This window comes from Aplidium turbinatum, chromosome 11 (assembly GCF_918807975.1).
Source record: "Aplidium turbinatum chromosome 11, kaAplTurb1.1, whole genome shotgun sequence".
NCBI classification, from domain to species: Eukaryota; Metazoa; Chordata; class Ascidiacea; order Aplousobranchia; family Polyclinidae; genus Aplidium; species Aplidium turbinatum.
The window spans coordinates 22,708,235-22,723,978 of NC_137482.1; the positions used below are offsets into that span (position 1 = coordinate 22,708,235).

At 38.3% G+C, this 15,744-nt stretch overlaps 2 protein-coding genes across 2 annotated transcripts in view; both read left to right on the forward strand.

Annotated features, from left to right (window-relative positions):
• The window catches only part of LOC145779392 (phosphatidylcholine translocator ABCB4-like), a 36,961-nt gene extending 26,409 nt beyond the window's left edge, over positions 1-10,552 (forward strand). Inside the window, exons 14-26 of the mRNA XM_082590971.1 lie at positions 246-584; positions 958-1,136; positions 1,407-1,617; positions 2,502-2,648; positions 3,202-3,307; positions 3,730-3,870; positions 4,523-4,679; positions 5,483-5,680; positions 6,656-6,768; positions 6,971-7,064; positions 8,483-8,629; positions 9,088-9,257; positions 9,559-10,552. Of these exons, the coding sequence (XP_082447097.1) occupies positions 246-584; positions 958-1,136; positions 1,407-1,617; positions 2,502-2,648; positions 3,202-3,307; positions 3,730-3,870; positions 4,523-4,679; positions 5,483-5,680; positions 6,656-6,768; positions 6,971-7,064; positions 8,483-8,629; positions 9,088-9,257; positions 9,559-9,649 (2,093 nt within the window). The 3' untranslated portion in view covers positions 9,650-10,552. The remainder of the gene's footprint in view (positions 1-245; positions 585-957; positions 1,137-1,406; positions 1,618-2,501; positions 2,649-3,201; positions 3,308-3,729; positions 3,871-4,522; positions 4,680-5,482; positions 5,681-6,655; positions 6,769-6,970; positions 7,065-8,482; positions 8,630-9,087; positions 9,258-9,558) is intronic.
• The window catches only part of LOC145779394 (uncharacterized), a 242,422-nt gene that overhangs the window by 177,986 nt on the left and 48,692 nt on the right, over positions 1-15,744 (forward strand). The window lies entirely within an intron of this gene.

Genomic DNA, 15,744 nt, shown 5'->3' on the forward strand with positions numbered 1-15,744 from the left:
CTCGCATGTTTCTTTCCAAATAACCGTAAACGCGTTCTTCTCAGTCGTTGGGCAGAGGAATTGCAACTCAGGTGTCTGTTGTTGCTGTTAAGATAAAAGGAAAACAAGACAGGGAAACTGGTATAATCTCCTTAAACGTTTAATAAACTGGTTATGTGGTTAATTAGATTTGTTTATGTTGGCAACTACTTTAACTGAAACAAGAGCATAAATATGATTCATAAATTTTTTGTAACATTTTTTAGACCCTACCAGGTTTATGCGGGATAGCACCACGTCCCAGAAGGGATCACAAAGAGCATCCAATAGATGGAATCGGACTTGGTCCTCTCGCATTCTTCTGAAGGAAAACGCCTTTTCTCTCATCCCATCAAACTTTGCAAAGGAAATAATTTTAAACGACTCTAGCTCTCCCTACCAATCTCTGCGAAAGAGATTAGATGGAGGATCTATAAGCAGTTATCACAGTGTTTTTTCTGCATCCGAACCCGATGACGAGAAACCGGAAGACGATAAAGATCTTGCAGAAGTATCATTCGGAAAACTATTAATGATAAATAAACCAGAATGGTTGTACATGGCAGGTAAGAAAATCAATAGTTATAGTTGAAAGAACTAGTACAAAAATCTTGTCTTTTTATCGTGATAAAAGCGAACAGCAAAACGTCTGGATACTTATCTTCTTGTATGTACCTTAACAAATCATCGCTTTGCTTTTTTGACTTTGTTTAAAATGAGATTAGTTTTAATTTGGTCATACCGTAGTTTATGGTCAACAGGTTAATTCTTGCGAAAGTAACTGCGTCACACTTTGAACTCTTCGGAATAACAAAAACGTAATCGCTTACCCGAGAAAATGCAAGCAAAAATTCGATATTGTTATGCGGATTAGGGAAAGTTGATTCTCTTCTAGTTGGTGAGTTGTCTCACGTGTCACTTTTAATTACTGTGTTTTAGGGGGAAGCATATTCGCCGCCATAGCTGGATCAGTAGACCCGATAAATGCGATTGTGTTTGCAAATGTTCTAAATATTTTCATCATGAATAATCCCCTTGCTCAAATAGAGAGAGCGAAACTCTATGGGCTTCTTTTTCTTGCTCTCGGATGTGTGTCCTTTATAGCTTTCACAGCAGAGGTAGGTTATTAATTTTGAAAGTTTGGTTTTCATTTCTTCGGTAGTCTGTGTACCTGCTGGTCGAAAACTTTTTATAGCATTGAAAATATCTTCATCAAACTTAAAAAAATATTTTGTGAGCAGGTTAAACTAAGTTTTAGATTACAGGCATACTCAATTTAAAAAAGTAGACAGTAGGCTATCACACTAACTTGGAAAACTTAAGTGTAATAGAGCCTTCGACACACAACGTGGCTTCGTCAATACATATTCTACATACACTCTATTTAGGCTACTTTGTTCGCCAAATCTGGCATCGAACTGACGCTTCGGCTGCGGAAAAAAACCTTTCAGTCCATTCTTCGTCAAAACATCGCGTTTTTCGACGACCATGCTAACAGCACTGGTACCCTCTGTAATCGGCTCTCTTCGGACGCCGCGAGAGTTCAAGGGAGCACCGGAGGACGAGTGGGAATCATTGTGAAAAATCTCAGTTCTCTCGGTATAGTCTGTGTTGTTTAGTGACTTTTTTATTTGATTCCTGCTAGATTTGTGACTCATCTCAAAAAGCAAGCCTACTAAAACGAAAAAAATCAGTTTACGATGATCCGTAAAATGCAAAATTTGATAAAACTAACAAAGCGAACCACATCGCAGCAAAATGCGATTAACTTCTAAAACTATTTTCAGTCTGCTTTAGTATGGTATTCTTGATTCGTTATGAAACCCATCTTCATCAAGACGGTTTATTGATAGCACTTTACTGAAGAAAAGCATAAGCAAACCAAAATAATGTTTTATTTATACAATTAACGTCTTAGACTTGCAAAATGAACTAAAGAACAATGTCAAAAGCTTATTTTTTTCAAAAATAAACGAATTTTTGTCATTGTGTTAATAGATTGATTTGAGGAAAGTAAAAAGCCGTGAGATTGTGCTCCGAAGGCATCTAATCTTTCGAACCACACCCTTTCACTTCCGAAGCAACAATATCGGCCACCGATAGCTAGCCCCGATAGCTCAGTGGTTACGAGCCCGGCTCAAGATCACGCTGCGCTGATTCGACTTTCGGGTTGTGCGGTTAAGCAACGCACGTTAAGAACTGCTTTCTATTCAGCGGCACCTAGTGAATGGAATAATTCCCGGCAACAACACTTCAACAATCGGAAAAACTTCACTCTGCCAATCTCGGTAACCGGCCCTGTGTCAAGAGCCTCTACAAGTATGCGAAACTACCAGGAATAATCAATCAAGGCTTTGTCAGTCCGAGGATAAAGATTCAAAAACCAACCAACCAATATCCACAAATTTATCATCTCGAGAATCCGGATCTTAAATTTCGTTCAGAGCTTCAATATCATTTTTCAACAAAACACTTTCTTTTAGGAGTTGCCCTTGGGATTGGGTTTTGGTTCAGTTGGAAGCTAACATTGGTCACCTTGGCTTTTGTCCCCTTTATAGTGATCGGAGGGATCATAGAGATGCATCTTATTATTGGAGAGGAAGGAAGTACCATGGACACCTCTGATGCTGGTGAGTATGATCAAGAGCATTAACATGACGTGATTTGACTGTGACGTTGTTTAAACAATACACCGAACATTCCATTAGGCAAGGCGGAAATATCCATTGTTATTACAAAAATAAACACCTTTTGGAGCTTTGAGCGTGCTGGCAATTCAAAAACAATTAGCAGTAGCTTTGATTTTAGTGATTTGGTTTAGCTAGAGATTGAGAAACTGCATCCCAGTGGGAAATTTCAACTTAAATAAAATCGAAATTAAGAAATTGAAACCTTGATTTTTGTTTCTGAAAGTAAATAAGTTTAAGTTCATATATCACTGAAAAGTTTTGAAAGAGTCGGTCAGTCATTGAGTTAATTGCTGATAGGCAAAACACTGTTGGAAGGGAATGTAACTGTCTAGCAACATTTCTAGTACCTGGCTGTCAAAAGAATACAGGCTCAAACGCTGTTTTTTTTATGTCAAGTTAGTGTAGTATCAACACGATTTTGCAGGTTAACTGGAATCATTATACTTTTGCAATGTGGGTGTTAACTAATCAAAGACAAACTTGACATTTGCAGATCAACTTGCTAGTCAAGTAATAGAAAATATCCGCACGGTTGCGTCCCTGAGAAGCGAGCACATGGTTCACCAACGCTACCTTTCTAAACTGTCTGAGTCACTGAGGTAGGTGAGAGACGTCGCTCTATTAGTTGTCAGCAATATTTGTAGTTATTTGGGTTCAACCAACAACGTCTAGATGTTTTTTTTTACATTTTTAACTGAAATATTACTTCAAATTACATACGGTAGTTATCAAGTGGACCAATATCTGCCTTTTCAAACTGCAAGTATGCAGGGGCAGCGTTTCTGGACTAATGTTTCAGTGTCATTGTGGAATAAAACTCATACAAGAAACAAAGATTGCTTATAATGTAGAATGGCACGATTCACATTGTATAAACTTTTGTCTCTGCCAACCTGTGCTATTATGTTGATGCAGAACCATATTTATTGTGAGACGCACTTGCATTAATTCAATGGTTCAGGAGACTTGTATGCTTTTGCTTCATTTTGTCTTTAAATGAATCTGTTCTGTTGTCTATCAGAAAGGTGACGCACAAAGCCTTGCTGATAGGAGTCGGATACGGATATTCCCAATGCGTCATATTCTTGGTCTTTGCTGCCACCTTCCGGCTTGGGATTGAGCTCGTGGAGTCAGGAGAAGTCAACTTTGCAAGCGTATTCAAGTAAGTGGAAATAAAAGTTTTAGTTGATTCAGCAAATGATGATTTTAAATGCATGTATAACGACAAAATATATCCACTAACAACTTCAACATAGCAGTAATAACAACGACTGTGTATTCCAAGTAGACATAGCCCAGTGCGTTTTAGACAAACACACTTGTCTGCCCCGTTAGCTCAGTGGTTACGCGCCAGGCTCAAGATCAAGCGGCGCTGGTTAGACTCTCGGGTGTGCGCTTGAGCAACACATTTCAGGACTGCTCTCCAATTTAGCGGCACCTAGTGGAGGGAATTGCAGTCTAACTGCAGTAGAAAAATCTTACAACAGAGGAACTTGGCGTTTCATTGCCTCCAACCCTCGACGAGAGGAAGGAACTTAATGATGATGATGAGTGGAGGAAATACTTCCCCGCAACAAGACTTCAACAATCGGAAAAACTTCACTCTGCCAATTTCGGCAACCGGCCCTGTGCCAAGAGCCTCTACAAGTATGCGAAACAACCAGGAACCTATCAAGGATTTGTCAGTCCGAGGATAAAGATTCAAAACCAAACCAAACAAACAAAAAACTGGTTGCCAGAAATCTACTTCGTATCAAACGTTAACCATTGTAGTAGTTATTTAAGTGATGATAATAGTCATTATTTTTCCTTAGAGTACTCAGCGCAGTGTTCTTTGGCGCGATGGCGATTGGCCAAAACAGTTCATTTGCTCCCGATTATGCGGAAGCTAAACTGTCTGCTTCGAGACTATTTGCTCTTTTCGACAAACAGCCAATCATCGATGCTCATTCAAGAAAAGGCCACTCTCCGGTAAGAAAGTTGTTTTGAACTAAGACACACTTGCACCTACATAACTTCTTCAACTATGATGATGATGATTATGTGCATGATCTGATACAGACGTTCGCGATGATGGTCTTCCAAACTTCTTTGTTAGTTGACATCCATACAAACTTATACGGTTGTGTTTGTGGTCTATTGATTTCGTTTGTTTAAATTTAGGTATCCCTGGTTTAAATATATTAATCTTTGACAATCTCCTCTTCTTTTTTCTTTATCTTGTGTAAAGGGACCTATTTTCTGGGGTTAGGTTCCAACCATCCCTGGTTCCAACCTTTGAGAATTGCTATCATGTAAAGTTTGTTCACTGCAAAGTCTTTTCGACAGCATTGTTTTTCTTGTTGATGATTGTTGCTATTTACTGAGAATATTGAGTCGTGAGTCTGTCGCTCGAGTAGCCAAGTGGTGAAAGCAGCGTTGGCACGGCGTACGGAAGGACGTCGGTTCGATACCTATTGAAAACAGTCGGCAATATGTTTTACCAAGGCACTAAATAATATGCTTGAACGTGGACACAGAAGTTGGCTTCCTTGCCTTTCCGTGTACTAAATCTAAATTTTTAATCCCCAGGAACTCGCCAGCACAGGACAAAGCACTGAATTAATACCATTTCAACATTACCTTGCTGCAGTGCTTCAGCAATGAAAGATTTGTCTGCAATTTTTTAATTTCTCCTTTAAAAACCATAAATAATTCTGTTTAAGGTCCTAAAAGTCAACAACAAACCATAAACGGATTTTTTATTGTGCTAAACCGTTTTAAAACTTTTGTAGGCGCATTGCAAAGGGACAGTTACTTTGAAATCCGTTTACTTCCGATATCCTGCTAGACCGGATGTTTTAGTGCTAGACGGATGTGACGTCACAATAGAGTGCGGCAAAACTCTGGCGCTGGTTGGCCAATCAGGTTGTGGGAAGTCAACTGTTATACAATTGCTAGAACGATTTTATGACCCAAAGGCCGGTCAAGTGGTGAGATATTTTTAGATAAATTTCCTTTGAAGTTAAATTGTATTAAAAATGAATAACTAAACGAAACAAGCGAATACATTAACCCGAACAACTTCCATGCCTTTAGTATTTGCCAGCATAGCTTTAACAAGTTGTGTGACAAAAGAAATTGAAAAAACCTTAAAACTTATGTTGATTGGGTTATCACAGTGTTGGGTTGCAACCAGTTCATGCGAACCTGTTCTTTACATAGTTTTCTTTTTACAGAGTTTCTTAACATGTTTTGTTTGACCAATATGACATAGCTTACTACAAGTGAGAAAACCTATTGTTAAAGTATTTAAACCCTCACACTGCTTTATCATGTAAAAAATAGTTTTCAATAAGTTATTAGGTAACTTGAGTTTAAGTTTGTTGTTTCCAGAGAGCAAAATCGGTCATTTTTACAGCAATCAATGCAGACGTCTGCAGACGTTGAATCAATGTAAAAATGACGGATTTTTCTGTCTGGGTCACTCACATGATGTGCGTTCGGTTAGTTCTTGAAAAACATGTTTTACAGCAAGTAACGTTGAAACTGTAATTCATACTCTTGCAAAGTCATGTAGGCTATGTAGCCATGTTGCCAATTTGCACAATTTAAAAACCACAACATGTTCTTAGTTCTGCTATTATCAAGATTATCAGCAGAGTAATCTTTTATATGACATGCTACAAATGATAAAATATTAGCCTTATACTAGTAATGAAGTAGTGTACCAGAACTTTACTAATAGAGCTTCGGTAGAGAGTTTGTCTTGTTGGTTCAACTTATGCCTATGGTTCAACTTTACTAATGTTTGAGTGACAGATGACCTTGGCTGCCATGCTTGTTGATTGAAATAAAATTCATGTCATTAATTGGTATTTTCAGGCTACTTTTCTAAAAAATCGAATAAACTGCACTGGACGATAATAATACGCTATTATGCATCTGACAATTAATTTATGCATTAGCTCATAGATGATTATGACGTGAAGAAATTAAACGTGTCATGGCTGCGTAACCGCATTGGTTTGGTCTCTCAAGAACCAGTTCTCTTTGATAGAAGCATAAAAGAAAATATTAGGTAAGTGTACAGAACCTTTAAATATTTTCTTGTGAAAGTGAAAAATGCTTTTGTTTAAGTTGCAAAGTTTTGTGATAAGTTTGGTTTTGATACTACTTTAAGTTCAAATAAATTTATCCGATATTTAAGTGGGTTGTGATTACATTAACAAATACGTCAAAGATTCTAAGGCCCCCCGTATTTGATTGACATGTTTGCTTAGATACGGAGACAACACCAGAGCAGTGGACGATGACGAGGTGATGGAAGCTGCTAGAAAAGCCAATGCTGACCAGTTCATACAGAAATTAAATCAAGTAAGAACAATTATAATAATACAATTATAATTATAATATTAATAATACTATTATATTTATATGGCCGCACTCACACTAAGCAGTGGGATGGCGCAGTGGATAAGGCGTTCACTTTCCAATAACGCAAACCTTGTTTGACTACCGGCTAAGCTGGTTGTTGAAAACACCGCTCACCTCTGCCTAGGGTGTAATAAATTGGGTGGGCATAATTGCTGAAGGAAAGGCAGCCAATAAAAAGGAACTGGCCACCCTATCCTTCTTAGTGCCGAAGGCTTAGTATAATGAAAGCCTTATCTTCTCATACCGACAATTGAAACAAGTATGGGACCACGTTTACCTCTTTACTCACACAATATAAACCCCGCTTCTAGGTGCTATAAACATGACAGTAGCCGCCAACACTAGTTATTTGGTAATTCATTTATAATGAATTGTAAAATGGAACGTTTTCGAGCGTATTTACTAAAGTCTAATTATGTTGGAAAGCAATGTTCAACAAAACGGACTTTGTTAATCCACAAAAATATCTATGTTTGAAGCTTTCAATCGATGAAAAGCTCATGGCTTAAGGTTTTATTTTTACTTATTTTTAATCCACTGACGAACCAAAGCAAGACATTCTTAAGAAACAGCTTGCTATTCGTCCACGTTTTTAATTTCTTAGATAACGTAACTTTAATCCGCTGTTCGACATTCCATGTCGGACCGGTCTATATTTTAGATCTTTTTCTCAAAGAACCCATCGCTCTGCGTGTTGGTACTGGCAAAGTCTAGTCAATGTATTTGTTTCGAAAACGCCATATAACACGCAACTCACACAGGCAGAGTGAATGAAATTGTCAAAACAATACATCGTGTAACAGTAGGTTAGATTATGACACAGTCAGGATGGCAGCGAAAAATCATAAGCAGTCAAAGGTGGATATGAGAGATAATGTCATATTCCCCTCTATCCGCCGATTTAGCTTAATAGTCGAAAACCTTTGTTCAACCTCCTCCAGCACGGGCTTCCACAGTGAAGTTTTTGCTACACTCCAGTTTCGTATTGGAGAATATTGTTAGGTGGCGCTAGGGATTAAACTTTTACAGAATGTCATGACGCAACCATAGATATTGGTTTTCCGCAAGGATATCTATCTGTAAATATATTCGTGATTATCCGCAAACAGAGAATCAATTCAATACATCAGATATAGCGTAGCAAACTGGATGATGTTGAATGTAATAGCATCTTCAGATATGATACATAAGACTGAACGAGGTTAGCCTAATATAAAATATGAGCTTTCACCACTTGTCGTTTACATTAGTTGAACCGCACTCAACCAGTGTTATTTTGTTTATTTCTAAGTGGTTCTACTATAACAAAGTGGGCTGTACATGTACAACATTAACTAGTGACAAAACACGATTATCAGGGATACGACACACGGGTGGGAGAGCAAGGGAACCAATTATCTGGCGGACAAAAGCAACGAATTGCTATAGCTCGTGCTCTGTTGAGAAATCCAAAGATTCTCCTTCTGGATGAAGCAACGTCGGCTCTGGACTCACAAAATGAAACAGTAAGACTTTGGTTTGAGTAAAGAAAATTCTAGTTTTTTATACAAGATCTAGGTTACTAGGTTGCAACAATGCCAAGTAGCTGGAGTTTTGGTACCAGTTTGGCTTCACAGTCACTGAAGCATTATTATTAAATAATAAATATAGGAGGTGACGTAGAATTTCCATGACAAGAAGAAACGTTAAAGCAGCCTCGCATATTGCACATCATTCACGTGACTTGATCCGTGAAGATTTACATTAAGTTTTGATAGTTTCAGCTATCGACAGTTGTACATGTACCAGTAGATGTAGTCTAGCATCCATCTTTCTTTGTCTTATTCTTTGTTCTAACTTCTATTGGACTCCTGACTTTACGCTGAAGGCGCAATAGGTCTGCTATGAAACTATTCATAGCCTATACCCATTGATGCCTTGGTCGCCTAATTTCAGCTAATGAATTTGTCCTGTTTTTTTCCAGATTGTCCAAGAAGCTTTAGACAAAGCAAGGTCAGGTCGTACCACCATAGTAGTGGCACATCGACTTTCAACTGTAAAAAACGCTGATAAAATAGCTGTGATTGATCGTGGACGTATTGTCGAAGTCGGCACACACAGCGAGCTACTTTCCAAAAAAAGAACATATTACAGGTCAGTTGAGAATGAATTAAAAGCAAAGTTTTGCCATTATTTTGAAGCAAAGCCTCTTTTATTATTTGAAAGTAGTAGGCTATCACCTGAGCCAACGTTTATCAATCGGAGGTGCTGGAAGCAACTTTAGAAGGCAAGTAATTTGAAATCCAATGAAAGCATTAAGGTAGCGTAAGTGGAAAAAATTTTGATTTTTTTTCTGCAGTAGCTTATGTTGTTCATGGTACGTACAATCGTATGTACATAGGTTTAACTAGATAAACCACGCTTGGATATATCAATCTTTCACGTTTTTTCGCAGCCTGGTAAACGCACAACTATCGCCTTCAGAGAGAGAAAATTTTACCACAGAAAACACCAATTCGACTCAGCGTGAGGACATCTCCTTATAGCAGAAGACAGAGTGTATGCAACAGCACAGACCTCTATTGCACTTTTCAAGCTTAAACCAACCAAGCTGCCTATTTTCAAATTGATTATAATGGATTTGGAAAGAATACGGATCGAAACGGAACTAAAAGATGCTGTGATTTTCTTCAGAGCAACGATTTGAAAAACAAATGTCATAGTTGCGCCATTTATTGGTACGAAGTACGATAGACGCAACAGTAGCTACATGATGTGAAAAAATAAACGTTATTATTGTTAATTACTAAAATATTTGTCAGAAAAAGAACCTGTGTTGACAAAGCAATGAACGACATCGCTCCGCAGTAGGTTGTTGTTGTTGTTGTCAGGCTTGCTTTAGGCCACGTTGCGTAAATCAATCAAGCAAAACCTTGCTAAGTAACGTTTGGTGTTTGTGCAACACGTGTGTTTCACTTGGCATTTTTGCACAACTGCTGACATCAGCAGAAGCATAATCGTTGCAAAGATTTTTAAAATAATATCGTTAGGCTATGTGTTTTTTTTTTTTTTCTTTACGTTTTGAAGTTGAAAAAATCCAACTCGAGTTTCATTAACCTTTCTTTCCAGTATTTAAAACAAAAATTGTTTGATTTTAGAAAGTTGTTTTTGATCAAAATGTTAATAGGTTTTTGTTTTTCTGTGGATTTAATATGCATTTAATGTAAATTCTGCTGTTTTTGAATGTTCCTTTGTTGATCGTCTGCTTCAAACTTCTTGTTGTTGGACCAAGTCTACCTCCAAGTTGTTTGTTTATTATTTTAAACTCACTGAACTTTATTTCTTTAATTGTGTTTTTGTTTTGTTCTTCAAGGACTTTTGTGCACTACAAAATACGTTGCCTGTTTGTTTTAAGAATTAAGGATTTTTAAAATGAATAAAACTGAACATTTAATACTTCGGCCAGTTATCTCAAGCGCTTATATTACTTAACAGGAAATGCCATTTCTTGTAACTATAAATGCTTTTGCAAGATAAGGCCGCAACTTTAAATAATTTCAAAGCAGTGTTGGAACACACGTGAGTAATCGTGAAAGGCATTACAGGCTACTTTGGCTTGGAATAGGCTTGTCCTCAAAGTTTTCATTCGTTTGTTGCATGACACAATTGTTTGAATAAGAGTTTGAATTTAGTGGCGCGGGGGCTATTCATTGCCGTGATGAAAGTTTTAATGACAGGGTTGTGGAGTCGGAGGGATTTTGGCGTGTCCGGAGTCGGAGGAATCTTGGCGTGTCCGGAGTCGGAAGGGTTTTTGCGTGTCAGAAGTCGGAGTTGAAAAATATGGCGGACTCCAACTCCGGCTTGATACAAAACGATGAACAATAAAATTTTAGTTTTCAAACTTTTTTCAAAATATTGTGTCTTGTTCTCCTTACTGCGCTCTGAAACTTTGCCAGAAATGAGAAGCGTTTGTTCTTGTCCTGCACTGCACAGTATTTTGCAGAAACTTCAAAAGCTGAAACAAAATTAATAACACAAAATCGCATTTTTTTCACGTAGGGGGGCCCTCAAAAGTCGGGGGTCCGGGGCACCTGCACCCTCTGCCCCCCCCTAAATCCGGGCCTGACTCCAATGCTCTGCTTTGTAGACAGGCTAAGCCCAATGTTTCATAGTTTGACCACCACATGCAGTTGACAACTTAGGCCGACATTGTGAGCTTTGAAGAACACATCGAAGCTGAGATGAAAATCTGAGGTTTCATGATAAATTCAATAGAGCTTCTGAAAAAGTCAAATCGTACCATACACATTGTGTAGTCTAACAGCTTTTTTGATGACTATGTTGATGATTCACTAAAAAAAGGTAGAAGTACCATAATTCATTGGTATCATTGACAAGCTACTTTTCGCGCCCTTATTTTTTGCGCTCTATTCTGGTAGAAGTGTGTCGCCGGTTTTGAAAATTTTTAAGTGTGAAAAAGGATGCGGAGCATTGCTTTGGTTTTATCTCAGCTGCAGCTACGCTTAGACGGAATCGCAAGGCAGATTTGTGTGTCATTGAGAAGCTCAGGATTCAGGAAAGATACAAGCCTTAGTTGACGAATAAGCACTTATTTCGTAACTAACTTGTCATAATACAAAGCTCATCATTATTAGACAAATAGACACTATCAGTTACATTAAGGGATTTTTTTAAACCTGTTTCCTACACCTTTAGCATTGCAGGGGTGGATTCAGCAAGTAATTTAGAGCAGAGGTTGGGGGGGGGGGATTTCAACAAAGCACATTGGTGTGTACGTTTACATAAATCTAACCTTGCCAAAACATGGAAAATACAGTTACTTTTCTGTGTTTTAGGGGAGCTATGGGCTCAATTGTAGCGTGATAGGTATTTTGTATGAACATTTGCGGTTTGAAACATTAGCCTATTATAAATAAGTTGCATTTTTCCACATTTCTAAATGTATCGTATTTTTTGTTTACCTAGTAGGCTACCTAAGATTGGTTGTTTTTTGCAAACTAATAATTCGAAAAGTCTACTTTGCCCAATGCAACAATGTCGATCTCAAGACTCCAAGAGAGTATTTTTTTGCATACGCCACTGACTGAAAGTAAATTCTTTTTTAATTCTAAAAGAAATAGATGAAAAAAAGAAAACCCCAAATGTAGTTTATCTACCAGGTTTCATGATGATTATAACTTAATTTTCCTTGGTAAACTAAACAAGATCCTTAGTTTTAAATTGTTGAGCATAAAATCGCTTTTAATTTCAGCGTTCGAAAAAAATTGCTTTTGTGAGCACTTTATAACGATGGACCACAAAATACTATAGATATAAAACGACGTTGCAATTAATAATGACACTGTTAAGGTTTTACTAAATGGCCTTCCACAACAGCAAAGGTCTTTTAGCGACTGGGCTCATTTTTAATTTTATATCGGGTTTAGGATGTCATCACATTATTACCCGACTTACTCTCAGTCTCAGGGAGTTATGCAAAAACGAACACAATCAGTAGGCTATCGTTTTTAAAGTCATCAATTTGACCCGACCTGGAATCGATTTTAAATCTACCAGCACCAGAGCCAAAGACGAAGCTACTCGGCCATTGAGGTGGTTAATTCTTGCAATTAGAAGAGATTGTATAAAATGATTGTGTTCAGAAAACTGGTTTACTAATTAAAATTTTCGTACTGTAAGCACCAACAGCTTAATCTACAACTGTGAGCAAAAACGTTTTAAACTAGGCTACTTGTTAAAAATATTGCATCATTGTTTTCGCTCTCGCATTGGCACAGCCATTGCAACTTTTGTAGGCTTTGTGTGGTCTGATTTTATCATTCAGTGCTTTGTGCAATTATCTGCTTGGGCGACAGTAGCACGACACAACAATGTGACGTAATAATAAACATGCCCTGAGACAAAAAGGTGTGGAACAATTGACTTTCGTATTTTGTGAATGTTTTAAGTTTTAGCATTTTTGGTCTATTTAGCAAAGTATTTTTAAAAACATAACCTTTCTTCCTGAAGTGGATGCAAATACTAACCCATAACAATTCATTGCTAGTCACCCTTGGCCGATTACTTTTTGCTGTTGCCGTCTAAACAAAATTGTGAAAGTAGTGAAGTGTTGCGATTATCAACTTTGTATGAGGTATTCAGCATATCTCAAATTATGCAATTCAGCCACCAGGAATGTAATATGGAAGTGAAAGTTGGACCTACAACAAAGAAATTCACAAACAATTAATGGTTTTCAACTCTAGTGCTACAGAAAAATATTAAAAATATCATATAAAAAGCACAATACAAACGAAGCAATTAGGAAAAGAATTGGAGTGCAAGATAGATGGGCAAACGACCGAGCAAAACAAAAGATGAAATTTGCGATACATATTTTGAGAGAATTGGCAAAACTGTTCAGTTCAGTTGTTTTTATTTCTGACTATGATAAAGCTTTGGTAGAGAGTCTGCTTTGTTGAACCATAGAGAATTCTCTATTTCTGATTATCACAGCAAAAACGATGAACGCCAACAGCTACATCAATTGGCTATTGAAGGTATGGTGGAAGGAAAAAGGTGCAGGGAAAGAAGACGAACTTGGGGTGATGATGTAAAACAATAGGCTGACTTGTCAACCATCGGAGAAGCAAAAAGAATAGCGAACGAACGTGACATGTGAAAGTAATTAATACCAATCTTTGTCTCGGAGACGGCACATGATCTTCTTCTTGTGTTTGAAGCCGCTGCAAGTCACGTTACTATATCCAGGCGCAGCAGTCAATGGATTGTGTGTTCATCGAGCGTTGTTAGGTCAACATGTCTATCCTTGTCATTATACAGGACAGTGGTAGATAATGTGATATGCAGTCTAAAAATCTGAGCCACATGCACAAGATGGTGAGTGGCGAGGCCCAATTGAAACATATTGGTACTGAAACGGCCCACCCCAGTTCGCTAGCGATTGAGCTTCACCTATTCCTTTTGAGGTAGTTCTGTTCCTGGTGGAGCATTGGTTTTGGGAAGAACTGCGAATTGAACTGGTCTCGCCACTTTTTTCCATTCCCTGTTCCAAACTTTGGAAATGTGGAAGTCGGAGTTGCAGATAGCTGCAGCATGGTGAAAAAATGGACGTCGAGATTTCAAGCGCCGAGGCCTTTGGATGCGCAATTTTTGAACCATCTGGTTGAGGAGGTGGTCATCCCTTGATATAGCTTGTAAAACCAGCCTATGTACGTAATTTTTCTTACACAGTGTAGCTAGAAAAATGCCTGATAGTACTGGCAGAAAGTCAGTGGGAGTTGGAAGCAGGCAACCGGTGATTATTCTCGTGATGGTGTTGAGGACAGTGTCAATTTTTCTAGTATGTACGCTGTATGTACATATTCAAAGGTGCTGTAAACAAGTGCAAGACACTTGTACGGAGTGTGGAGGTGCTAGCACCCCAAGATGTTCCAGCTAAGCATCTCAGCGAGTTGTTGCATGCTGGTAGCTTAGCATGGAGGGCTTCAACGTGGTGTTTATAGGTCAATTGCCGATCGAGCTTCACTCCTAGGTAAGTGGGGCATGGGTTGTGTGGTAGTGGGTTACCATTAAGAAAGCCGACAATTGGAGAATAAATTCCATGTTGCAAAGGTGAAAAGGTGTGACGGTAGTCTTTGCCAGGCTCAGTTTCAACCACCACAACCTCAGATAGTCTGAGATTGGCACATGGTGATAAATCCACAAATAATACACATGGCGATGATTGGCATTTGGCATGTGATGACAATGAACCACCAAAAGTACTGTTAAACAAACAAACCAAGCAGCACAAGAAAAGTTATAATCACACAAAAGAAAAACAAAAATGCAGTTACACACATCTGGCTTTTGTCCCGCAAAGATTATGTAGACTACGTTTTATCTTTTTCTATATTAGTAGGATAGAAGACAAGTGGTTTATCGTACCCCACCCTGCAAATAACAGCTCTAAAGATGCAAAACAACGCTGTTCAAGTCAGAGCATATATCGAATGACAAAATCTGCCATTTTTACATTGATTCAACATCTGCAGACGTTGAATCATCATCTGTTGAATCATCAACATCTGCAGACGTTGAATCAATGTAAAAGTTACTGATCTTGCTGCCCGGGAGCCTGGGTGGCACAGATTCAGGGCAGCGAAAAGAAGAGGCAATGAGTATCACTAGTTAATTGCCCCATCATGCTGCAGCCTAACACAAAAAGCTTAATTTTGGTTAAGTGCTGACATGAAACAACCCAGTTTACGTTAAATCAATATAAAAGGACAGTTTTGCTCGACGGAAATACGACGAGCAATCGCTTTTGTGTGTTTTCAGAGTCTGTGAATAAATGGTCGTATTCTAGCTCATGCCCTGTGGTTAAAGGTTTAGAATAGGTGGACAGGATGGCAAGGAAGCCCATTGTCATGTAGACCTCCAATAACTCCATTAAGCATCTTGCCAGATTGAGTGACACCTTTTCAAAAGTCGTATAAGGGCACTCATCACTCGGCTATGAAGCGTACGAAAAAAACGGCTACAATGACCATCCTTGTCTTTCAGCACAAATAACATCTCGATCATGTTGACCTCAATATTAACTCTTCAAGACAAACGTATCGTCATGTACACCACA